This window comes from Salmo salar, chromosome ssa16 (assembly GCF_905237065.1).
Source record: "Salmo salar chromosome ssa16, Ssal_v3.1, whole genome shotgun sequence".
In the NCBI taxonomy this organism is placed as follows: Eukaryota; Metazoa; Chordata; class Actinopteri; order Salmoniformes; family Salmonidae; genus Salmo; species Salmo salar.
In genome coordinates this window covers 12,473,643-12,500,288 of record NC_059457.1, presented here as the reverse complement: position 1 = coordinate 12,500,288, position 26,646 = coordinate 12,473,643, and the positions used below count along the sequence as shown (strand labels likewise).

Genomic DNA, 26,646 nt, shown 5'->3' with positions numbered 1-26,646 from the left:
GTGCAAGGATAATGTAGTATTCCTTTGTTATTTTATTCTCTTATCTTGCAGCTTGACTTTGACTTGGAGCAGTCAGATGACTGCACTATGATTCGCTGATTTGTACTTGGAGATGTGGACGCAAATCCATTTTTATTGGTCACATACACATGGTTAGCAGATGTTAATGCGAGTGTAGCGAAATGCTTGTGCTTCTATTTCCGACAGTGCAATAATATCTAACATGTCATTTAACAATTCCCTAACAACTACATAATACACACACATCTAAAGGGATGGAATAAGAATATGTATGAGCGATGGCCGAGTAGCATAGGCAAGGTGCAGTAGATGGTATAAAATACAGTAAATACATGTGATATGAGTTATGTAAAGTGGCATTATTTAGAGTGCATTGTATAAAGTGACTAGTGATCCATTTATTAAAGTGCCCAGTGATTGGGTCTCAATGTAGGCAGCAGCCTTGGCGTTAGTGATTTGCTGCTAGGCAGTCTGATGGCCTTGAGAGAGAAGCTGTTTTTCAGTCTCTCAGTCCCAGCTTTGATGCACCTGCACTGACCTCGCCTTCTGGATGGTAGCGGTGTGCACAGGCAGGTAGTTTGCCCCCGGTGATGTGTTGTGCAGACCGCACCACCCTCTGGAGAGCCTTGCGGTTGAGGGCAGTGCAGTTGCCATACCAGGCTGTGATACAGCCCGACAGGATGCTCTTGATTGTGCATCTGTAAAGTTGTCAGGGTTTTGGGTGACAAGCTACATTTTTTCAGCCTCCTGAGGTTGAAGAGGCGCTGTTGCGCCTTCTTCACCACACTGTCTGTGTGAGTGGACCATTTCAGTTTGTCTGTGATGTGTACGCCGAGGAACTTAAAACTTTCCACCTTCTCCACTGCTGTCCCTTCGATGTGGATGGGGGGGTGCTCCCTCTGCTGATTCCTGAAGTCCACGATCATCTCTTTTTGTTGACGTTGAGTGAGAGGTTATTTTCCTGACACCACACTTCGAGTGCCCTCACCTCCTCCCTGTAGACTCTCGTCGTTGTTGGTCATCAAGCCCACTACTGTTGTCATCTGCAAACTTGATGATTGAGTTGGAGGCGTGCATGGCCACACAGTCGTGGGTGAACAGGGAGTACAGGAGGGGGCTGAGTACGCACCCTTGTGAGGCCCCAGTGTTGAGGGTCAGCGACGTGGAGATTTTGTTTCCTACCTTCACCACCTGGGGGAGGCCCGTCAAAGTCCAGGACCCAATTGTGCAGGGCGGGGTTGAGACCCAGGGCCTCCAGCTTGATGATGAGGTTGGAGGGTACTATGGTGTTGAATGCTGAGCTGTAGTCAATGAACAGCATTCTTACATAGGTATTCCTTTTGTCCAGATGGGATAGGGCAGTGGACCTGTTGGGGCGGTATGCAAACTGAAGTGGGTCTAGGGTGGCCGGTAAAGTGGATGTGATCCTTGACTAGTCTCTCAAAGCACTTCATGATGACAGAAGTGAGTGCTACAGGGCAGTAGTCATTTAGTTCAGTTCTTTGCCTTCTTGGGTACAGAAACAATGGTAGCCATCTTGAAGCATGCGGGGACAACAGACTGGGATAGGGAGTGATTGAATATGTCCGTAAACACACCAGCCAGCTGGTCTGCGCATGCTTTGAGGACGCGGCTAGGGATGCCGTATGGGCCAGCAGCCTTGCGAGGGTTAACACGTTTAAATATTTTTAGTCACGTCAGCCACGGTGAAGGGGGGGGGGCGCAGTCCTTGTTAACGGCCCACGACGGTGGCACTGTATTATCCTCAAAGCGGGCAAAGCGGGCTTGATGACCAACAACGACGAGAGTCTACAGGGAGGAGGTGAGGGCACTTGAAGTGTGGTGTTTCTGGTTAGGGTAGGTTTTAATAGTCACAGTGGGTACAGCATCTCCAATGCACCTTATAAACGCACTCACCGAGTCAGCATATAGGTCGATGTTGTTCTCTGAGGCTGACCGGAACATATACCAGGCCACATGATCAAAACAACCTTGAAGCGTGGCTTCCGATTGGTCGGACCAGCGTTGAATGGTTCTTGTCACTGGAACATCCTGTTTGAGTTTCTGCCTATAAGACAGAAGGAGCAAGAGAGGAGATAGGATCAGGTTCTGTACCTAAGAGCAATAAGTCAAGAAGCCTATCCAAATTGATAAGACTTTTAAGCCACATGAATAATTGTAATAGACGCTGAAATATAAATGAACAAAACATTAACTTAAGCTGAAAGATCTCTCACCTACAGTACACACACACAAACGCACACATACAGTTGTAGTCGGAAGTTTACATACACTTAGGTTGGAGTCATTAAAACACATTTTTCAACCACTCCATACATTTCTTGTAAAAAAACTGTCGTTTTGGCAAGTCGGTTAGGACATCTACTTTGTTCATGACACAAGTAATTTTTCCAAAAATTGTTTACAGACAGATTATTTCACTTATAGTTCACTGTCTCACAATTCCAATGGGTCAGATGTTAACAACATACACTAAGTTGACTGCCTTTAAGAATTATAGATACAGAACTCCTTTATGCAATCGCTATGTCAGATTTTAAAATAGCTTTTCGGCGAAAGCACATTTTGCAATATTCTGAGTACATAGCTCAGCCATCATGGCTAGCTATTTTGGCACCCGCCAAGTTCGGCACACTAAACTCAGAATTAGTATTAGAAAAATTGTATTACCTTTGCTGATCTTCGTCAGAATGCACTCCCAGGACTGCAACTTCCACAAGAAATGTTTTTTTTCCCCCCCAAATAATCCATAGTTATGTCTAAATACCGCCATTTTGTTTGTGCGTTCAGGTCACTATCCAAAGGGTAACGAGCGAGCGCATTTCGAGACAAAAAAATTCAAAATGTTCCATTACCGTACTTAGAAGCATGTCAAACGCTGTTTAAAACACATTTTTATGGTATTTTTCTCGTAAAATAGCGATAATATTCCAACCGGACAATAGTGTATTCATTCAAAGAGGAAAATAAAAAAACAGCGTTGTCACGTGAATGCGCATATTCAATCTCTTTGTCACCAGGCAGACCACTGAGAAACTGAGCTTCTATACTCTGCCCAGAGACAGGAGACGCCTCAATCCGCTTTCTGAAGGCTTTAGAGAGCCAATGGAAAGTGCTACGTAACCCTACAGATACTGTAGTTTCGATAGAGAATCAAAAGAAGAACTACAAATTCTCAGACAGGCCACTTCCTGCTTGGAATTTTCTCAGGTTTTTGCCTGCCATATGAGTTCTGTTATACTCACAGACACCATTCAAACAGTTTTAGAAACTTCAGAGTGTTTTCTATCCAAATCTACTAATAATATGCAAATATTTGACTCTGGGCCCGAGAAGTAGGCAGTTTAATTTGGGTACGTTTTTCATCCGGCCGTGAAAATACTGCCCCCTATAGCGAAGAGGCTAACATCATGCTGTGTGTGACTGCTGTCTTTCCATCGGCCCTATGCAATGGTGTAGTGGTGCCTGGAGAAGTGGGTATACTCTAATTTTACCAAAAAGTTCCAAAACGGCCCGCCCAGCGAAAGAAAGACACCCTGTGTGAAAAATATTTTTTGTTTGTTTTCCTTTAGATTTGTGCTGTTTGCATCAGGGGCATAGATATGGATGGGCCTGGGTGGACAGAGGCCCACCCACTGGGAGCCAGGCCCAGACAGGCCCACCCAATCAGATTGATGTGGTTTCAGAGTTGTTGTGGACAAATATTTGATGGTGTAAATCCCTGGTAGGTTGTCATTGTAACTGACTTGCCTGGTTAAAAAAAGTAATTCTTCTGTGAGCTGCTCCATGCCAAAACCAGTTGAGAGCTGCACACTCCTGCTGCCTGCAGATGATATTCCGCTAAAATTAGGCTGCGGCACGCATGTGGCTATTTCACGTGCTTTGCGATTGTGTAGGCTTCTCTGTGCATGATTTCTCTATTGTACTACATCATTGATACGTCGTACACTACTTTGATACGCATCAGTAGGGATTAAGAAGTGAGTATAAGCAATGCCCACTGTTTTACAAAAAGTGCGCTCTCCTACATGAGTGAACTGGTATTACTGTTGCTGTCCTTTCTGAATCCCGAAACTGTCACACACTGAAGGCCTGTAGGTTCGCCACTGCGCAAACATGTCTATAAAATATATGTAAAGGCTGTTAAGATACTGTATTAATGTTTCAAGAAAGGAGTGTATATATTTGGCCTGGCTAAACTATTTTATGCGCTGAGGGAATGGAAGCTGATATTTCAGAGTTTTTTTTACTCCGCTGGTCTCTTAAAGAAATTAGGAGTCTTCACTGTCCAAGACCGAGTACAAATGTATCCGACACCGAGACACTCTGTGGTCTCCAGTAATACAACACTACTTTACACTAAACATTTGTTTGTTTATTAATTTTATAGTCCATTTGGTGTAACACCCTTCTGAATGAATGCACACCAGCTCGAGGTGGTAGGTTGGCCTTTTCCCAGTTTCTGGTTGGTCCAAACTGTGGGTGTGTCTCATCTGTCCATTCACTATTGGTGCTTCTCAACTCAGCAGTGAGAATAGACCAATTGATATATACAGATGTCGGATCATAAATGTATCATTCTTTTGTCGCAATCAGGAAATTCAAATGAGCCTCAAAATCCGTAGTTCTCTTTCTCTCAATGTGGGGGCAGTCGAACCATTAGGACCAGTACCAGCTCTCACTCGGTCTAACACTTAAAGCACCAGACAAAATATTAATAAATGTCCTACTGGTACTGTAGACCTATAGGTCCGATTACTGCAACAATCAAATGTACCAACATGTATCTGAAATGCAGCCGTACACTTCAACAACTGTGGTTTTAAATAGCTTAATAACACAAGATACAGTGCATTCAGAAAGTATTCAGACCCCTTGACTTTTTCCACAGGGGGGGAAAAATGTGGTTACGTTACAGCCTTATTCTAAATTTAATTGCATAGTTTTTTTCCCCTCGTCAATCTACACACAATACCCCATAATGACGAAGCAAAAATATGTTTTTAGAAAGTTCTAGGCATAAATATCATACCACCCCAAAAATGCTAACCTCCCTTGTTATTGGTAATGGTGAGAGGTTAGCATGTCTTGGGGGTTATGATCTTTGTGCCTCTAACTTTCTCCCTCATCATTATTCACGATTCATTCATGATTTTCCGTAATCATGGTAGAATCAACATAAGTGTTCAGAAACATATTATATTGTTATTTACAATATGTGACATTTCTAAACAGTTAAACAGATATGTATGAAAATATCCTTAAATAAAAGGGGGCATTCTGTACTGTCTCCTCATATGAAACATTTGATCTCAAATCCAAAATGCTGGAGTATAGAGCCAAGCTTTCGCTATACTGTCCAAATACATATGGAGGGGAGTTGTAACTGTGTGTGCGCCTGCGTGCATGCGTGCCTGCACGTGTGTTTGTGACCTCTCAGACTCGTGTGGAATGTCTCATGTCTGTGCGCCTCAACCCCCAGTGAGTCTCTGGAGGGAGAGGGCGTCATAGCACTCCAGGCCCTGAGAGGTGCGCCTCAGCCTGGACACAGAACATATCTGCACTGGGGACATTATCCAGCCTGTCTGGGTCATCCTAGGCCTGTGATTGTCACACCAACACATATCCTATACTTTTTCATAGGTGAAAATGTTAATAAAAACAGAACACACATCCTATAGTATTACATATTAATTTAGTGCAAAATGAATGGGGTATTTGAAGAGTTTGTAAACTTCTGCCCTATGCTTTTTCATAGATGAATATGTTATTCATAAAAACAGATCATAATAACACCAGGTAGAGACCCAATGAACCAGGTAGGAAGCATCCTCAGTCTTCCTATCCCCCACTCAGTGTGTCAATCTCCCCCCGCTCCCCCTCCCTCTCTCACACAAACACAGATACATACTGTGGCAGACCAGGGGGTTTGGTCAAAACGTTTACACAGATCAGACAGTAGGATTAGCTCGGTTTCAAGGGTGTTTAATTTGAATAACAAACCAAAAGAAAAGGTCTCCCCTATGAGACCCTCTCCATGAGACCGTCTTCTGGGCTCTGGGTCTTGCTGTATCTTGTGGGTAACAAAAACTGAACTCCCTCCTTTTACCTCTGGAACTATCCAACGAGACAGGAGTAACCTTCCTCCTCCTGTGTGCTGCCCTTCTGGCAGCTTTATGGGACCCGTCCAGCTGGTGAGCAATCAGCCCTTGATTACTCACAAACCACAAGCAGCCTCAATTAGTCCTGGCTGGAGAGCCCGTCGAGACCTGGTACGTCCAGCAGAGGGAGCCATCGTTTCGTGATGTATACTCTGTCTGTCACCAGGCCCTGACGAGTCTCCCCCTGGTGGCTGACCTGACATACATACATACATACAAACATACATACATACATACATACATACATACATACATACATACATACATACATACATACATATACACAAACACACATACATGACAGGTACGTACAGTTTCGTGCCATACTGTGTTTGACCCATAACAAGACACCATGACAAAGCAAAAAGGTAACTTTAGCACGATGAGTGTTGTCCTTAAAACTTGAAGTGGACACAGGTTATGTGTATGTACCAATGTGACATTACCTCATTCAAATGTCTGCACATCAGGGAAATATTTGCTGGAAGTGTGTGTGTGTGTGTGTGTGTGTGTGTGTGTGTGTGTGTGTGTGTGTGTGTGTGTGTGTGTGTGTGTGTGTGTGTGTGTGTGTGTGTGTGTGTGTGTGTCCAACCTGACAGAGCTTGAGAGGATCTGCAGAGAAGAATGGGAGAAACTCCCCAAATACAGGTGTGCCAAGCTTGTAGTGTTGTACCCAAGAAGACTCGATGCTGTAATCTCTGCCAAAGATGCTTCAACAAAGGGTCTGAATACTTATGTAAATGTGATATTTAGGTTTTTAAATTTTTTATAAATATGCAAATATTTCTAAACCTTTTTTGCTTTGTCATTATGGGGTATTGTGTGTAGATTGATTGAGGGAGAAAAAACGATTTAATCAATTATAGAATAAGGGTGTAACGTAACAAAATGTGGGAAAAGTCAATGGGTCTGAATACTTTCCGAATGCACTGTATATGATGTAAATAAGGACAGTAGTCTATTTTGTATTTTTGTATATTATTAGGGATCCCCATTAGCCGCTGCCAAGGTAGCAGCTACTCTTGCTGGGGTCCAAACACATTAAAAAGAAAACAGTACATCATATCACATTACTACACCATTACATATCCACTACATAAAATGTACAGTATAGTACATTTACAGTACAGTAACCGGGTGGTTCGAGCCTTCAATATCACCATACAACAATACCACAGTATACGAGATTGACATGTATGTCATTAATGTTAGCTCTCCATGTATATTTAAGGGCCAGCTGTGCTGCTCTGTGCTGGTCCAACTGTAATTTGTCCCTCTTTGTGGCAATTGACCATATGACTGGGCAGTACCAGGTGGGACTGTAAACATAACATTGTGGGGCTCTGGTCTTGTGCTAGGACCTTGCAAAATGCTGCTTGCAGCTTTAATGGAATATTACATTTATTGAAGATTTATATATCTAAACAAAATGACAGACAGTATGACAACACAAATACCCTTGCCGCCCACCACACACATCCATGCAATTTGTGCTGATTGGATTATCCCTTTTTTAAATTGAACCTATCATGACTCTGTTAGAACTGCCGTGTCTGCTCCATTTCTGAGCGGTATCACCCTCAGCGGGTTGGTCACAACCGGATGCACCCGGTTTTCTGGGGAAATGGAGAAGAAGCCCGTGGCGTGACTTCCGCTTTTGGACGGTAACAAGGTGACCTTAACTCCTCCTCCATATTTAGCGGATTGGTTCAACACTGCAGAAGAGAACCTCCCCCGAATGTAGATTTTTTTCCATCAGGACCACGAAGAAAGAAATGCCGCTCCTTTTATTATATTAGAATTTTTGCACTGACTCTACACACACTCACCACTGGGCACAGATGTCATTGCAACGTATATAGCAGGGCTATATACAGGGGCAGGGCTATATACAGGGGCTACCGGTACAGAGTCAATGTGCGGGGGGCACCGGCGTCAAGGTAATTGGCTTAATTATGTACATGTAGGTAGAGTTATTAAAGTGGCTATGCATAAATAATAACAGAGTAGCAGCAGCGTAGGGAGGAGGGGGGCAATGCAAACAGTCTGGGTAGCCATTTGATTAGCTGTTCAGGAGTCTTATGGCTTGGGGGTAGAAGCTTTTTAGAAGCCTCTTGGACCTAGACTTGGCGCTCTGGTATCGCTTGCCGTGCGGTAGCAGAGAGAACAGTCTATGACTAGGGTAGCTGGAGTCTTTGACAATGTTTAGGGCCTTCCTCTGACACCACCTGGTATAGAGGTCCTGGGTGGCAGGAAGCTTGGGCCCAGTGATGTACTGGGCCGTACGCACAACCCTCTGTAGTGCCTTGCGGTTGTAGGCCGAGCAGTTGCCATACCAGGCAGTGATGCAACACCATGTCCATATCATTGGATTTAGGTTAAAGTTGGGTAAAAACTAAACAAATTCCCAGTTGTTTTCCATGTTTATCCATTTTCATCACATGTAATTTTTTGGTTGAAATGATGTGGAAATGTTGTCGATTCAATACGTTTTTGCCCAATCGGACACTTAATTTGCTTCACACGCACACACATTCATACTTTTCTCTACACACACACACTAACATACAATCATCATATATGCTGCTGCTACTCTGTTTATCATATACCTGATGCCTAGTCACCTTACCCCTATACAGTACAGTATCTACCCCTACCACTCCAGTATCTCTGCACATTGTAAATATGGTATTGGCGCTGACCCTGTATATAGCTTACTTACTTTTCAATGTTCTTCTCATTTCTATTTCTCGTGTGTTTTTGTTCAACACTACTTTATTTTATAGTACTAGTGATATTGATTACTGGATTGTTGGGAAAGAGCTAGCAAGAAAGGCATTTCACTGTACTTGTGCACGTGACAATAAAACTTGAACTGTAAAAATGTGAAAATAAATGAATGATTCACACAGTACTTGAGTTAACCTGGCAGAGGCTGTTGTGTTTTTGAGTCTTTCCCATCGCAGGACAAAACCAGAACTGTCTGAGTGCCACTAACCAGATGATGTGAAGGCATGAAGAACTGCTTTCAAGACAGGAGAGTTTGTGAAGCAGCGCCAAAGATCCACAAGACATCCCTCTCTTACCATGGAGTTGTTCCTGGATCCAGTCTCTGAGCATGGGGACTGAGGTGTAGACACCTGGCCTCTGGGACATCCCACAGCCTTACCTCCGACTGCTTACTCCCAGGACAAAGTAACCCGAGTCCTCTGTCTGACACACCAGGGGTCTCCCCCAGAGTCCCCCTTCTCCTGGAGGTGAACTTAATGTGTTTGGACCCCAGGAAGAGTAGCTGCTGCCTTGGCAGCGGCTAATGGGGATCCCTAATAAAATACAAATAGACTACTGTCCGTATTTACATCACATACAGTGCGTTCAGAAAGTATTCAGACCCCTTATATTTTTTCCACATTTTGTGACGTTACACCCTTATTCTATAATTTATTAAATTGTTTTTTCCCCTCATCAATCTACACACAATACCCACAGTACTCTACACACACTACCCCCCAGTTTTTTAGATTTCATTTGCAAATGTATAAAAAAAAATATGTATTACATTTACATAAGTATTCAGACCCTTTACTCAGTACTTTGTTGAAGCACCTCTGGCGTCGATTACAAACTCGAGTCTTCTTGGGTATGACACTACAAGCTTGGCACACCTGTATTTGGGAAGGTTCTCTCATTCTTCTCTGCAAATCCTCTCAAGTTCTGTCAGGTTGGATGGGGAGCGTTGCTGCACAGCTATTTTCAGGTCTCTTTCAAAGATGTTCGATCGGGCTCTGGCTGGGCCCCTCAAGGACATTCAGAGACTTGTCCCGAAACCAATCCTGCTGTGTGCTTAGGGTCTTTGTCCTGTTGGAAGGTGAACCTTCATCCCAGTCTGAGGTCCTTGGTGCTCTGGAGCAGGTGTTCATCAAGGATCTCTCTGTACTTTGCTCCGTTGATCTTTGCCTTGATCCTGACTAGTCTCACAGTCCCTGCTGCTGAAAAACATACCCACAGCATGATGCTGCCAACACCATGCTTCATCGTAGGGATGGTGCCAGGTTTCCTCCAGACGTGACTCTTGACATTCAGGCCAAAGAGTTCAATCTTGATTTCATCAGACCAGAGAATCTTGTTTCTCATGGTCTGTAAGTCTTTAGGTGCCTTTTGGCAAACTCCAGCGGGCTGTCATGCGCCTTTTACTGATGAGTGGCTTCCGTCTGGTCACTCTACCATAAAGGCCTGATTGGTGGAGTGCTGCGGAGATGGTTGTCCTTCTGGAAGGTTCTCCCATCTCCACAGAGGAACTCTAGAGCTCTGTCAGAGTGACCATCGGGTTCATGGTCACCAAACTGTGCCTCGACACAATCCTGTCTCTGAGCTCTGCGGACAATTCCTGCGACCCCATGGCTTGGCTTTTGCTACTCTGTGGGACTTTATATAGACAGGTTTGTGCCTTTCCAAATCATGTCCAATCAATTGAATTTACCACATGTGAACTCCTATCAGGTTGAAGAAACATCTCAAGGATGATCAATGGAAACTGGATGCACATGAGCTCAATTTCTAGTCTCATAGCCAAGGGTCTGAATACTTAAATAAGGTATTTCAGTTTTTTTATTTGTAATAAATTATTACAATTTCTAAAAACCTGTTTTCACGTTGTCATTATGGGGTATCGTGTGTCGATTGATGAGGGGAAAAAAATAATTTAATCAATTTTAGAATAAGGCTGTAACATAACAAAATGTGTAAAAAGTCAATACTTTCCGAATGCACTGTATACCAAATTGCATGAATCTAGTTCAACAGTTCAGAAGTTATAAGCCTAAGTGTGCTATAGTGTCATAAACTTGCTTGGAGCTATTTTCATTGATCAGACCATACACACGCACACGCACACACACACACACACACACACACACACACACACACACACACACACACACACACACACACACACACACACACACACACACACACACACACACACACACACACACTTTCTAAACCAGTGTCCCAACCCCTGAGTGATCTGAGAGTGGCGTGATTTTGGACCATTCACCTCTACATGTATGGATTACTCAGCTGTGCGTCGTCATGGCTTTGTCTTCTCTCCTATTGGTCCGTCAGCCCTCTATTACCTTTCCTCCAGCTGGCTCCCCCTCCCCTAGGTGTCCTTGGTGCAAAGGTCTGACTCCAGGGCCAGAGCCTAGCTCAGCCCAAACTCACTGCCTGGATCCTGATCACACTGACCACACTGCAGAGGCAGACAGAGAGCAACACACCTGACACACACTTACCCGTCATGGAGAGTCTGGTGAGAATGAGTCTTTACTTTATTTGTCACTTCTTTCCTTTCTTCCTATTTGCCACGTACACTCAAATAAAAGGTGACATTTTGTACTGTCACCTCATTTAAAACATTTGATCTCAACTCCAAAATACTGGAGTGTAGAGCCAAATGAAATGTTTTCGCTTCACTGTCCAAATAAGTACAGAGGGGAGTGAATTTGTCAGTCCACTGTGTTTTCCACCGTATTCTGTATTCATGGTTGTCCATGATTTTGATTGGCAGACAGTACCTGTTGTGGTTGGAACGTCTGTGGTGGTCCTCTCTGGGCTCTACTTCCTCCTCCGAGGTGATAAGAAGAAGAAGAAGAAGAAGCTTCCACAGACACTACAAGATTCTACAGTTAAATATCCACTGCCACTCATAGAGAAAGAGGTACGCCTAGAGTTACATGTCTTTCTATGCATGCCTGTCTCTACTTGTTTTAGAGTTAGTATGATCCTATACCTGCAAGGAAATCATTCTGATAATTCTGATTCTGACACAGGATTGTCACAAATAATTGACTGATTTAAATAATAGTTCAAGTTTAACTTTAAGCTGCTATTAACTTTGTCTGCCAATGATATTCAAATGCAGGATATTCCCACCCACAAAGATGTTTGAATGGCTGACAAGTTACAGTACTCCCATTTTGCTGTTTCTGCGCAGGATATAAGCCATGATACAAAGCGCTTTCGCTTTGGCCTTCCCTCTCCCACACATGTCCTTGGACTGCCAGTAGGTACTGAGGCTACACTACACACCCACCTCATTCATCAGGCGGTGCAACAGCACCGATATCCCATCAGGCCAGAGACCTACTTATCTGGGCATATCAGGACTAATAAATACCACAAGAGCTGACTGAGAAGATAGTACAATCCCGCTCCTGCACCTTTCACCCCATGTACCCTTTCCGCCCACCCAGGACAGCATGTGTACTTGTCAGCTAAGGTGAATGGGAGCCTGGTCATCCGGGCCTACACTCCTGTCTCCAGTGATGAGGACCAGGGCTTTGTTGACCTGGTGGTCAAGGTACTCTTATTCAACAGCCCATTCATCAGATCATTTGAGTTTGTTCAGACTTGTTACAATATAACAGCAAGGATCTGGCACCATAAAGATGGATGTGTATGAATGGTTAGAATTGCATTTCAATCAGTTGGATGACTTGTAAGACTATTCATCATTTGACATTGATCTTGTGCCCATGTTTTCCAAGGTGTACTACAAAAACACTCATCGTAACTATCCTGACGGAGGCAAGATGTCCCAGTACCTGGACGCCATGAGCATTGGGGACAAAATAGATTTCAGAGGACCCAACGGACTCCTTGTATACACAGGAAATGGTGTGTGTGTCTGTGTGTGATCTAGTCATTCTAGTCATGTATACTATGCTGTTTCGTCATGACATTATCATTTTGTGACCAACAGAGGGCAATGTATTACAATGCACCAGCCCTTTCTCAATTTACTTAATTTTAAACAGATTTCTCCTATTTTTAAGGTAAATTTGCCGTTCGACCTGATAAGAAGTCTGAGGCCAAGGTCCGCAAGTTTAAACATGTGGGAATGATTGCTGGTGGAACAGGTATGGACCTCATATCTTTAAAATGTATGTGTCATGTATTTATACAGAAATATGTGGGTAGCATAAATCTTTCGGGCTGAGATGTCTTTTTCTTCTTGACGATAACATGATTTGTGTAACTGTTTCAGCACAATTCATATGTTCTGTGAAGCAGAGCTGAAAATTGTAAATTGGCATAAATGTCCTGGTGCTTTTTCAGGGATTACCCCCATGCTGCAGCTGATTCGCAGTATTACAGGAGACCCTGCAGACAACACCAAGTGCTCGCTCATATTTGCTAACCAGGTCAGTCGCACCAGTGCACAGGGAAGTGTGGATTCCTGTCCAAATCTGAGGAAGAACCTGAGTCATATCCCACACACTATGAACCATCATGGTGGATTATCAATGAAGTGGGCACGAAGCTTGTTATGAATACAAAATCGATGACAATCATCTGATGATATACAACCAAGATCAATGTCACCTTTTAGAATGGTCTAACAAAACTCAATGACATACTGTAGCATATGTAACACCTGTAAACCCTTAATCTAATGATGATTCTCCCCCAGACTGAGAAGGATATCCTACTGCGGGATGAACTAGAGGAGGTGCTGAAGAGTCACTCTGACCAACTCAACCTGTCCTACACTCTGGACAAGCCTCCACAGGGTAAGACCATAGTGTTCCATATTGACAAAGAGAAAGCTACGGGGTTGTCATGGGCTAATGCCATTGTATTGTCCTTGTTGAACTGCAATAAATCATTTTTACCATGCCGTCTTACCATATTATAATACCCTTTGTATGGTGACAAGAACCAAAAAATCCCAAAAGGTGCACCTGCAGCAACCCTTTTGAACTGGTTTATTAAATTGTTACTGATGTACAGTAAACTGCAAGCTGAATTAATGGGAATCCTTCCCCCTTCAGCACAAAAAAAAAAAAAAAACATGTATAAAATATATGAAATTGTATGAAATGTATGCATTCACTACTGTAAGTCGCTCTGGATAAGAGCGTCTGCTAAATGACTAAAATGTAAATGTAATATCCCAACATCACTATGATCTTAATGTTCTATTTATGTTATGTTTTGCCATGTGACCCACCAGCTATACTGTAGCTTCCTGGTATGGTACAGTATGCAAATGAAGCTACAGCTAATTGTCTGTCCTGGAACTCGATAATTATTTCCACAAGAAGGAAACTCAAGGTTAACCCCAGTTCTCAGATATACAAGTGAGATTTATCACTATGGGATTTTCTCCAGGCGGATCACTACTGGAAATAACCAATCACACAATGTATTTTGGAGACAGACAGGTTGAGTGGCGAATAGGGTGAGCCCCTCCCCCTTTATTAGGTGGTACTCGCCCCTCCTCTGGTTATTCTCAAGCATGCCTCTCTTCCTTGCGCTTTTGCAAGCAGAGAAATGCGGCGATACATCTCACTCATATTATCAGAGAACCGGGGTTACGACAGTAACCCTGAGTTCTCTTTCAAATATGCGTTTCGATGTATCACTATGGAATATGGCCAACTCTCATATCACAGACACGCTCTCCAAAGCCAGGGTAGTCCCAAAAGTATCATCCCTCAGAGGCTCTGACACTGAGGACAGCATGCGTCAGCGAGGGTGAAGTGACATCCAGTACGTAAAACCTCATAAATGTCTGAGGGGTGACACAACATGCATCATCGTAAATCTCTTTTATAGAGATGCCTTTGAACAGTGCCCAAGAGGTAGCCATACCTCTGGTGGAATGAGCCCTCAGGCCCTCCAGGGGCTGTAAACCCTTGTTATTATACTCCCAAATCCAATGGGAGAGCCGTTGACAAGAGAGGGGCCTACCCTTGCAGGGAGGCGCACAGGAAATAAAGAGCTGGTTGCTCATTCGTAATGCTCTTGTTCTATCCCAGTAAATGCGCAAAGAGCATACTGGACATAAACGGTCTTCTTCCATAGAAGTGAAGGGCGGTGGGTGGAAAGCCACAAACTCTAAGGCGAGACACTTATATTTATCACTGACCTTAGGCATAAAGGCGTGGTTAGGCAAAAAGGTTACCTTGGATAATCCCGGGGCAAGCTGTAGGTTTCGAATGGTGAATTGACAGAGCGTGCAGCTCACTCACTCGCTTTGTAGACATAAGGTCAATCAGTAATGCGGTTTTAAAGGAGAGCTATTTCCTCTCCACGCTTTCCAGCAGCTGAAAGGGCTGCTGTGAGATGGCCTCAAGCAAAATACACAGGTCCCAAGACGGGTTAAAGGCTTGGAGACTGGGCATAATTGATGCGCTCCCTTCATAAAACAACAGAGGATGTTTCCCTACTGTGTTATTGTCGAAGCCTATATGACAGAAATTAAGATCGAGGGGCTCTTCCAGTGACCGAGAGCCAAGAGACATTCTGAGATCAATGATATCTCTCGATTGATGTGACGTCGTATACACAGACATTGGGAAGATACCCAACGCTGGAAGTCTCTCATTCTCAGTAGTCCCAGTGGTACAACTGAGATGGTGGACGCCATTAACCCAAGCACTCTGAGACACATTCTGAGTGTGACCGAGCACCCACTGTGGAACAGGGAGTGGCACTGTCGGAACGACGTGATGCAGTCGTCCAATAGTGTAGCCTGATAAGAGAGAGAATTTTCCTATGTTTCTATCGGCTCTTTTTCTGGTTGATCTTGAACCCTAACTCGGTGAGGTGTGTTACATGGAAAGACGTATCTCGCACTGCTTGCTTCTGTGTTGGGGAGAAAAGCAGGTAATCGTCTATGTATGCCGAGACATAGTCCCTTGGTTCTCAGGGGTGTTAGCCCGAAAGGGACAGCAAGGTATTCGTTGGATGTGTCCCGAAGCCTCCTGTGTGCTGACAGAATACTTATGTGAAAAGAAGCGACCTGTAGGTCGACTGCAGAGAACCAGTCACCTTGACGAATAGAGCGAGACAGCGCATTGAGTGTAAGCATACGGAACGTGAACTTCCTCAGATAGCTCTTGAGGACCCTTAGGTTCAGAATGCGGCGCATCCCTCCCCCCACACACTTTTTTGGAAACCAGGAAGTACCCCTTCCATCTTTCCTGTGAGTGGACGCATAGGAATGAGGCGCTGCCCAAGGGGTAGGTTTTTAGGAGGGGGGGGGATCTGTGCTCCACCCAAAAGTGGACAGGCCAGGTGTTTGCTGCTCCTCTCTGCCACCAGGGACGTACTCCTAGGTCGGATGCTCCTTCTTCCCCCCACTGTCGGCCTCTGTTGGGAGACCCGAACTGTGGGTTTGCTGCATTTTGCGTGATGGAAAACCCTGGTTCCAGTGTGTTGCCCTCTCCCTGCTGCGAAGCCTTGGCTCGTGGAGCTGTAGAATGGGTTGCCATGGTACCCAGGTCTGCGGGGAAGGCAGAAGTTGAAGGCTTCACCTTCCTTCTTGCAAAGTTCGCACTTTTGCCACATGGCGGTGACAACCGGCCCAAACAGTTCCTTCATCTCGATAGGAGCATCAAGGAAATCTGCATTTTCTTTGTCCGGAGGCTGGACACATGCCCATCTCTAGCAGCAAATCATCCTGGTAAGCCAACAGTAGCGACGTTACGTTCAATGCCCATACTGAATGTGCCGCAGACATGTAGACCATTAAGGACATGGAAGAGCCGGGTTTTGTCAAATGTCTGGTAGTTGAGCCGTCACTGGCCAACCACCTCAATCCCAGTGCCTCGTAACTGACCGACACTACTCTCCTTGGGAAGACTACCAGAGGTTTGCCAAAGCCCAGCTCCTCCATGTCCTTAACGTCCATGTTAGCAAAGTGCCTAGTTTGGACCCTCCTGGACAAAGGCTTATCTGCAGTTGTCTAGCTTCCGTTTGTGGGCCACTCAGTATGGAACCTGGCCTCTGCCTGTTTGCAGACATCGATAAGCCCAAATGTATCATCAGGCAACAATGCTCCGCTGAGGACGGAGATTAGCCATGCCATCGTCATTTCCCTCGTCGATAACGAGGTCCCCGTCTCCTTCCCCCATTGCTATATCTTGAAACAGCTGGTGGAGGTCCTCTGGGTATCCGTTACCTCGGCCCAGGTGGGTTGGGTTTGTGGGGGTAGCCTCCTCGCTCGAAGGCTGAGGTCAGTAGTAGGAAATTCCCTACAGTGCGCGCAGGACTCAGTTTTAATCTTTCGACAAACAAAGTGTTTCTCTCAACCGTCGAGCTGTAAACCCAGGACGGTCAGTCTAGCCAACACGGCACAAGGGAACGTGGATTGAACTAAACGAGAGAGGTGAGCTAGAAATTCTACCTTTCCAGGTAGAAAAGCTAGTTTGGTGGTATAGCCGGCCTTGTGGTGAGCTAGCCAGCATAGCTAAGCCTTTCAGCGAGAACTAGCCAAGTCTCAGTAGCTAGCCGTGTGACGCTAGCTACCACAGGAGACTTAGTGAGTAGAAAAATGCAAAAGAGCTTATTTTACACGAAGCAAAAACATTCCTTTCGATCGGTTTGTTCAACACAAAAGATGAGAGCTAAGGTCCTACTTTCGGCGGCGTTAACCACAAAGGCTGGAAGACCGGGATCAAGTCGTGCTGAAGAGAGCTTCCGGAGCGTAGTGATCTTAGCAAGGAAGAGCGGCGAGAATAACCAGAGGACGGGCGAGTGGCGCCTTATAAAGGGGAATGGGCTCAACCCATAGTTATACGTCGAAAGAAGTATTTGAAAGCGAACATGTCTTCGTTAACAAGGTGTTATAATTGAATTGGCCTGCATAGCTGATCCTTATCTGTTGATTAAAAGCGTTGAAATTCAGCTTGTGTCTTTTCCTCTGATTGCAGACTGGAAGTACAGCTCTGGGTTTGTGAACGCTAATATGATGAAAGAGCACCTTCCCCCGGCATCCAACGATGTGCTTATTGTCATGTGTGGCCCACCCCCCATGATCCAGCATGCATGCCTCCCCAACCTTTCCACTCTGGGCTACAAGACAGAGAACACATTCACATACTAGTAACTCCCAGGCCCTTCAACTAGGCATAGAACCCCATATATACATTAAACTACACCAGGGCATTTGAGACCATTTGTTATATTGAATTATGTGTGTAGAACATAAAATAAAAAAATGTAATATTTGCATGTTTAACATTCAAAGAACAGTTTGAACTGTTTTGTGTGAGAAATACTGTAATATGGTTGGTTGGGTTTTGGAATGTTTGAACTGTTCCAGTAATAATTTGTCTAGATCTAAAGCTTTTGGACGTGTTATTTTTAACTCTCCTGCTGTGTTCCGGTTGAATTGGATGTTTTCTCTCTGAAAAATGTAGTTCATTTAATCTGATTGTCATAAGGTTCCATCACTTTGTCCACACAGGGCATCTGAACACACAAAATACATGTTGATGATTTTCATTACATTTTGGGTGTTTTATTTAACTTTTGTACACCAGTGGTGTTCCCGGTCAAAAGTGACCGGTCATTAGAAATGAATGGGTGAGACTACAATTAGTGTATAAAATTGAGTTCAGGCACATGCCCATTCATCAGATGGACACACTTCCTCTCCCAGACCCCCACATGCATGTGTGTTTGAGCGCACACACACACACCTCTCACTCCCCTTCTTGGCTTCCATGGCAACCCCCACGGGAACCTTTCCTCAATAGAATCTTTCCCCCACGGGAACCACACCTGTTGGCATTCTCTCAAACAATCGCAACATTGTTTCAATAATATATAGAACTTTTCTCACAGCTCTTTTCTCACAGGCCTTGCTCACAATTCATTCTGTGGCAGCACAATGACCTAACAATATGCTGTATGTGAGGCTCTTGATCATATATTTGATCATGACACTGGTGATGAGGAGAGAGTCCTTGTTAAACTTTGACACAAAGTAGTCTGTGATAAATAGCACAATACGTTTCATCTGAGTATTTGTTATAGTCAAAATAATCCATACATTATGCTTTTATTACTCAAAAATGAGTTGTATGAGCTCAGGTCAATGAGGCCTACAGGCCATAAATAGCAAATAGAGGTTCAAAACTTGTAATGTTCACAAGAACTTAAGTTGATAAAAAGATCTAACATAACATTAGGTGATAATATGTGTTATTATGGATTTATAATCAGCTATCATGAGGTGGTCATTTTGGACCGGGAACACAGAATTAATTAACAAGAAACGAACACAACAGGAGGGTTAATCATTAAATCCATCTCTAAACATAGTCTGTCTTTGTTGTATTGGGTAAAAATAGTAATATTATTCTTTGCACCTACTTATACTGTAAACAGTCACCTACAAAATGATTGGCAACCTTGATAAAGATGAGCAAAAAATACTCTATAATATAAATAATACAAATACTGAACTATACTGTATGTTCAAAACAATGGGGAAATGATATATTTTTATACTAATACAATTGATCAGAGAAAGAGTAGTAATAAAAACATTTCTCAAAAAGGTGGGTGTCAAAATGACTGGCACCCCTTAAGATTCTTTTAAATAAAATCAAACAAAATTAAAACCGCATTAACGTTGTACTTTTTTTTGTTAATCTTAGCTTAAGGAACTGCATTGTGGCCTTCAAAACTTCCTGTTTCAAAGGGGTATAAAAATGTGGTCAAATCAATTTATCATCCAGAACCATGGGGAAAGGCAAATAACTCACAGACGAAAAGAGACAAATGGTTTTTGAACTCCATAAATCAGGCAATGGGTACAAACAAATTGCAAAAACTATAAATATACCACTTACCACTATTAGGGTAATAATTCAAGTGGCACTCCAGTCTCCCTTTCACCTAATTTAACACCTGATTTACACACCTCTCAATATGTGGTCCAGGTATGTCATATTATAGTACAGGTAGGGGGTGGGCCTTTTCTCTTTTTTTCTCAATTTCTCCTCTATTGGATGCTCAACTCCTTGAAGTTTGCAGTTGTCTAAAATACACAATTTTGCTCAAAACATCTTTTTGTGTGTACTTCGCTTTTCAACAGTAAAAGTTCAAACATCTTTAAGAAGATTAAAGCCACTGGAAGTTGGTTCCATGCCAATAAGCTATTTGGAAGGGTTGCCAGAAAAAAAGTATTTATTGCGCAACCAACACATGTAAATGCCTGGGCCTCATTTATCAATCATGCTTAGGCACAAATCTGTGCGTAAACCATGCGTGGGATCATTTCCACACAAAGTGTGAGATTTATCAATATGAACGTTTTCTTGAGTGTGCTTCAATTTACGCACAGCCGTGTGTACACACAGTACCAAGTGATGGAATAAGGGAACTGCTTGTCAAGCATAGAAAGGGGGAAATATATGAACGAACATCTGTGAAATTGTGAGAGTAATAATTGAATCCTTTTTTCAATTTCATTGTATGTCCATTGTGAATTCATGCAATATATTTTGACAGGTTATATCATATAATTTGACCACATCAGTGCATTTGGTACAATAATAATCCATATAAAGTACAGTAATTGGCAAATAAGAGGCACGTCATCAGCAAAACGAACAGTAACACATACAATTTCCATACACCATCGCACAACAGGTTGAAGTTAAGAGGGGCCTCTTTGCCATGATGCCATCAATGGGTTCCTGAATACGAACGGATCAATAGACGGCTCCCACATCGCCATATAGGCACCATCCAAAAACTAGTTCAGCTATGTCACGTAAAAGGCAAAAGACGCTGCTGAATGTGGTGGCAAGGTGGCCAGGCCAGGTGGAATGCACGACTCGTTAATTCTGCAGAACAGCAATGTTGGTCTAAATGCCTACAGGGGGGAGTTGTTGAGGATGGATGGCTTACTGGTGAGTGTTGCATACTCATTTTAAGTACATTTGCCATCTCGAATGCAACTGAATTAATTTGTCCTAATGGTCCTCTCTTTGTAACTATGTTTTTATTTTTACTGGTCAAGCCCCAACCGAGTGAGCCAAATAAAAACTTTTGGTCAGTCTCGGAAAAGTTACTTTTTGTCGTCGTTTTTTCTTTGTTTTCGCCCATTGCATTTCATTGTACGGTGTTGTATATTCCCCATAGGCTTTAAAGGGAACCATATATGGTTAATTAGGAGCATTTTGAAATTAGGAGCATTTCGAAATGCAAATACCCTGAAGTTAGGATAGCCTGAACATGCCTGAACTTTGTTTGCTGTCTCTAGCTTGAATGGTTGAAGAGTTATTATTGTTGAGTTATTTTATATTATCAGACCAAAATATGCAATCAGAAGTGATTGGGTGAAATAAGAAACAAGTGAACGGAGACAGCTTCACTCTATCCAATCAGAGCAGCAGGATCAATGTACAGCCCGCCCTTCTCTTTTAAGACATGCAAACTAGCGAATGTAGTTAGCGAACGCTGTTGGCTGGGCTCCCTGCCTGTGCCATTAAACCCCTACAACTCATCCAGAACGCCGCAGCCCGTCTGGTGTTCAACCTTCCCAAGTTCTCTCACGTCACCCCGCTCCTCCGCTCTCTCCACTGGCTTCCAGTGGAGGGAACGGCACCTCCATACCTTCAGGCTCTGATCAGGCCCTACACCCAAACAAGGGCACTGCGTTCATCCACCTCTGGCCTGCTGGCCCCCCTACCTCTGAGGAAGCACAGTTCCCGCTCAACCCAGTCAAAACTGTTCGCTGCTCTGGCACCCCAATGGTGGAACAAGCTCCCTCACGACGCCAGGACAGCGGAGTCAATCACCACCTTCCGGAGACACCTGAAACCCCACCTCTTTAAGGAATACCTAGGATAGGATAAAGTAATCCTTCTAACCCCCCCCCCTAAAAGATTTAGATGCACTATTGTAAAGTGGTTGTTCCACTGGATATCATAAGGTGAATGCACCAATTTGTAAGTCGCTCTGGATAAGAGCGTCTGCTAAATGACTTAAATGTAAATGTAGTTATTTAGTACACAGGCACGATACTGAGAAGGAAGATGATGCACTGTTGCCTCGGCTACCTTCTTGAAAACTCTCCATCATTATTACAATATTGTTGTTCTAAATTCAATCACCCTCTTCACCCTCATTATTTTTGCCTGCGCTGCACCATCTGCTCCTCTGCGTGTGTGAGTATCCATAGCAACGGTTCCGTTTGGGCTGATCAATGGCGTGACAAGAGAGCTGTTAGCTGGCATTAGCTAGCTACTTTTTGTCACTCGAAACTCTGAAAACACAGCTGTAACTTTTGATTGGTAGCAGATAATTATTTTCTGATTCCAGATTTGAATAGCAGAGAAGTAGACAAAGATGTCATACCTTATAACTTTTTGTGTGACTTGTTGGGAAAGAGGGACATTTCTGTTGTTCATAAAAAGTTACAGAAAATTGTGTTGATGCGGTTACTTAAACAGCTGTAACGTTTTATCGGTACCAGATCATTCTGTTCTGCTTTAGGATTTGAATAGCAGGGCAGTAGGCCAAGATGTCATACTGTCTAACTTTTAGTCTAAGTAGTTGGGAAAGTGGTCAGAGTAGCTGGTTTCTGTGAAAAGTTGCATTGTTGTATTTACAGTGAATGGAATGTTGGAAGTCATGATGTCACAATAGAAGCTTTAGAATGTTGAAGAAATCCCATGAAAGTGGATGAAGTTTTAAAAGTATAAATAGTATCAACAAGTTGTATACAAGCACACTATTCCAGACCAGCCTGCACGTTTTAAAGTTTGAATGGTGTTTCTAGCTTAAACGGTGTATGAGTAATGGCGCTGTAAAGAATAATAATAATAACTAAGTCAGAATAAGTAGTACAATATTTAAAGTGTGGCAAATTTTTATCAAGGGTATCAAATCAAATTGAATTAGTCACATGCGCAGAATACAACAGGTGTAGACCTTACAGTGAAATGCTTACTTGGTGCTCTGGTCTCGCTTGCTGTGCGGTAGCAGAGAGAACAGTCTATGACTAGGGTAGCTGGAGTCTTTGACAATTTTTAGGGCCTTCCTCTGACACCGCCTGGTATAGTGGAGCTTTTTAGGGCCTTCCTCTGACACCGCCTGGTATAGTGGACCTGGATGGCAGGAAGCTTTGCTCTGGTGATGTACTGGGCCGTACGCACTACCCTCTGTAGTGCCTTGTGGTCGGAGGCCGAGCAGTTGCCATACCAGGCAGTGATGCAACCAATCAGGATGCTCTCGATGGTGCAGCCGTAGAACCTTTTGATGATCTGAGGACCCATGCCAAACATTTTCAGTCTCCTGAGGGGGAATAGGTTTTGTCGTGCCCTCTTCACGACTGTCTTGGTGTGCTTGGACCCTGTTAGTTTGTTGGTGATGTGGACACCAAGGAACTTGAAGCGCTCAACCTGCTCCGCTACAGCCCCGTCGATGAGAATGGGGGAGTGCTCAGGTCCTCCTTTTCCTGTAGTCCACAATCATCTCCTTTGTCTTGATCACATTGAGGGAGAGGTTGTTGTCCTGGCACCACACGGCCAGGTCTCTGACCTCCTCCCTATAGGCTGTGTCGTCGTTATCGGATCAGGCCTACAACTGTTGTGTCATCGGCAAACTTGATGGTGTTGGAGTCGTGCTTAGCCATGCAGTAATGAGTGAACAGGGAGTACAGAAGGGGACTGAGCACGCATCCCTGAGGGGCCCCTGTGTTGAGGATCAGCGTGGCAGATGTGTTGTTACCTACCCTTACCACCTGGGGGCAGCCTGTCAGGAAGTCCAGGATCCAGTTGTCGAGGGAGGTGTTTAGTCCCAGGGTCATTAGCTTAGTGATGAGCTTTGAGGGCACTATCACTTTGGAGATGACTAACTTGAGGCTGTAGGAAATGTGCATTTTTAAACACAAATCACATAATTTACAATTATGTGAGCCACATTAAACTTTATTTGTATAGCGCTTTTCAATACAAGTAACACAGCGCTTCACATCGTAAAATAATACAATTAAATAAATACTGAATGTCAGCTTTAATTTTAGGGTATTTTCATCCATATTGGGTTAACCGTTTAAAAATTACAGCAAAAACTGCTGTAATTTTTAAACGGTTAACCCAATATGGATGAAAATACCCTAAAATTAAAGCTGACATTCAGTATTTATTTAATTGTATTATTTTACGATGTGAAGCGCTGTCCACCCATTTTAGGGGACCAAACGTATTGGGACAAATTCACTTACTTTTTACTGCTTTAATACACATATACTGTATTTGGTCCTCTATTGGTTCTAAACACTTCTACATTAATGTGGATGCTACCATGAGTGAGAAAGTTACAGACACACAAATATCATACCCCCCCAAGACATGCTAATCTCTCCCTATTACAATAACAGGGGAGGTTAGCATTTTGGAGGGGGGGGTATAATATTTGTCTAACTTTTTCACTCATCATTATTCAAGATTCATTCAGGATTATCTGTAATCATGGTACAGTAGCATCCACATTAATGTAGAAGTGTTTAGAAACATATTCTATAATTGTTTACAATAAAAGGGACTCCAAAATGACACAATGCATTATTTACCATTCATTTCTATTGGGCACAAAATAATCTGAAATACAACCAAAATAAACTGCAAATGCATCCAACAAGTTTGTAGTCACAAGCTTGATGTAATCATTGTGTGCTAGGAATAGGGGACCAAATACAAAAATATTGCCTACTTTATTACACATAAGAGAATTTGTCCCAATAATTTTGGTAATGGGTTAAAGTCAAAGAAGACACAATGGTTTCTGGCCGTAGGCTTTACATTGATGGACAAATCTGGGTTCTAGCAGGGTGGGGGCCAAATAAAACAACCTTAGATTTCTTATCATTGAGTTGGAATAACATTTTAGCCATCCAACATTTGATGTCAGCAAGACACTTATGGAGGGTTGTTAAACAAAATCTTTCTCTGAGCCTTTCTATTAGTATAAAATAATATATTTAATTTGGGAGATGACTGTATATGACATGAGGCTATAGCAAACCTGCATATTTAAACACAAATCGTTTATTTACTGTATGCTACTTACCACTGAGCATAATCCTCAACATTAGAGGTCAACCGATTAATCGGCTTGGCCGATTAATTAGGGCCGATTTCAAGTTTTCATAACAATCGGTAGTCGGCCTTTTTGGACGCCAATTATGGCCGATTACATTGCAATCGATGAGGAGACTGCGTGGCAGGCTGACCACCTGTTACGTGAGTGCAGCATCAAAAGGACCTTGTGGCTGCAAGGAGCCAAGGTAAGTTGCTAGCTAGCATTAAACTTATCTTATAAAAAAAACTATCAATCTTCACATAATCACTAGTTAACTACACATGTGTGATGATATTACTAGCTTAACTAGCTTGTTCTGCGTTGCATATAATCAATGCGGTGCCTGTTAATTTATCATCGAATCACAGCCTACTTCAACTTGATGATTTAACAAAAGCGCATTCGTGAAAAAACCCACAATCATTGCAATAATGTACCTAACCATAAACATCAATGCCTTTCTTAAAATCAATACACAAGTATATTTTTTTAAACCTGCATATGTAGTTAAAATAAATTCATGTTAGCAGGCAATATTAACTAGGGAAATTGTATCACTTCTCTTGCGTTCAGTGCAAGCAAAGTCAGGGTATATGCAGCAGTTTGGGCCGCCTGGCTCGTTGCGAACTGTTGAAAGGCCATTTATTCCAAACAAAGACCGTAATTCATTTGCCAGAATTTTACATAATTATGACATAACATTTAAGGTTGTGCAATGTGACAGTAATATTTAGACTTAGGGTTGCCACCCGTTCGATAAAATACGGAACGGTTCCGTATTTCACTGAAAGAATAAACGTTTTGTTTTCGAAATTATAGTTTCCGGATTTGATCATATTAATGACCAAAGGCTGGTATTTCTGTGTGTTTATTATATTATAATTAAGTATATGATTTGTTATTTGATAGAGCAGTCTGACTGAGCGGTGGTAGGCAGCAGCAGGCTCGTAAGCATTCATTCAAACAGCAGCTCTTAGCAATGTTGGGATGCACAGCGCTGTTTATGACTTCAAGCCAATCAACTCCCGAGATTAGGCTGGCAATACGAAAGTGCCTATAAGAACATCCAATAGTAAAAGGTATATGAAATACAAATGGTATAGAGAGAAATAGTCCTATAATTCCTATAATAACTACAACCTAAAACTTCTTAACTGGGAATATTGAAGACTCATGTTAAAAGGAACCACCAGCTTTCATATGTTCTCATGTTCTGAGCAAGGAACTTAAACGTTAGCTTTTTTACATGGCACATACTGCACTTTTACTTTCTTCTCCAACACTGTTTTTGCATTATTTAAACCAAATTGAACATGTTATTTATTTGAGACTAAATAGATTTTATTTATGTATTATATTAAGTTAAAATAAAAGTTTTCATTATTCATTCAGTATTGTTGTAATTGTAATTTATTACAAATATATATATAAATATCGGTATCAGTTTTTTTTTGGTCCTCCAATAATCGGTATCGGCATTGAAAAATCATAATTGGTTGACCTCTACTCAACATACATATTCCTTTTCTAGACAAGATAACTCAAGACA

At 42.8% G+C, this 26,646-nt stretch overlaps 1 protein-coding gene across 1 annotated transcript; it reads left to right on the top strand.

The window, feature by feature from the left end:
- Positions 1-11,356: 11,356 nt before the first annotated feature.
- Positions 11,357-18,340, top strand: cyb5r2 (cytochrome b5 reductase 2). The gene is made up of 9 exons (XM_014148058.2): positions 11,357-11,514; positions 11,773-11,922; positions 12,199-12,271; positions 12,458-12,564; positions 12,752-12,881; positions 13,040-13,123; positions 13,323-13,408; positions 13,678-13,777; positions 17,927-18,340. Exons 1-9 carry the CDS (start codon positions 11,503-11,505, stop codon positions 18,097-18,099), a joined length of 915 nt encoding a protein of 304 aa, XP_014003533.1. The 5' UTR covers positions 11,357-11,502; the 3' UTR covers positions 18,100-18,340.
- Positions 18,341-26,646: the final 8,306 nt, after the last annotated feature.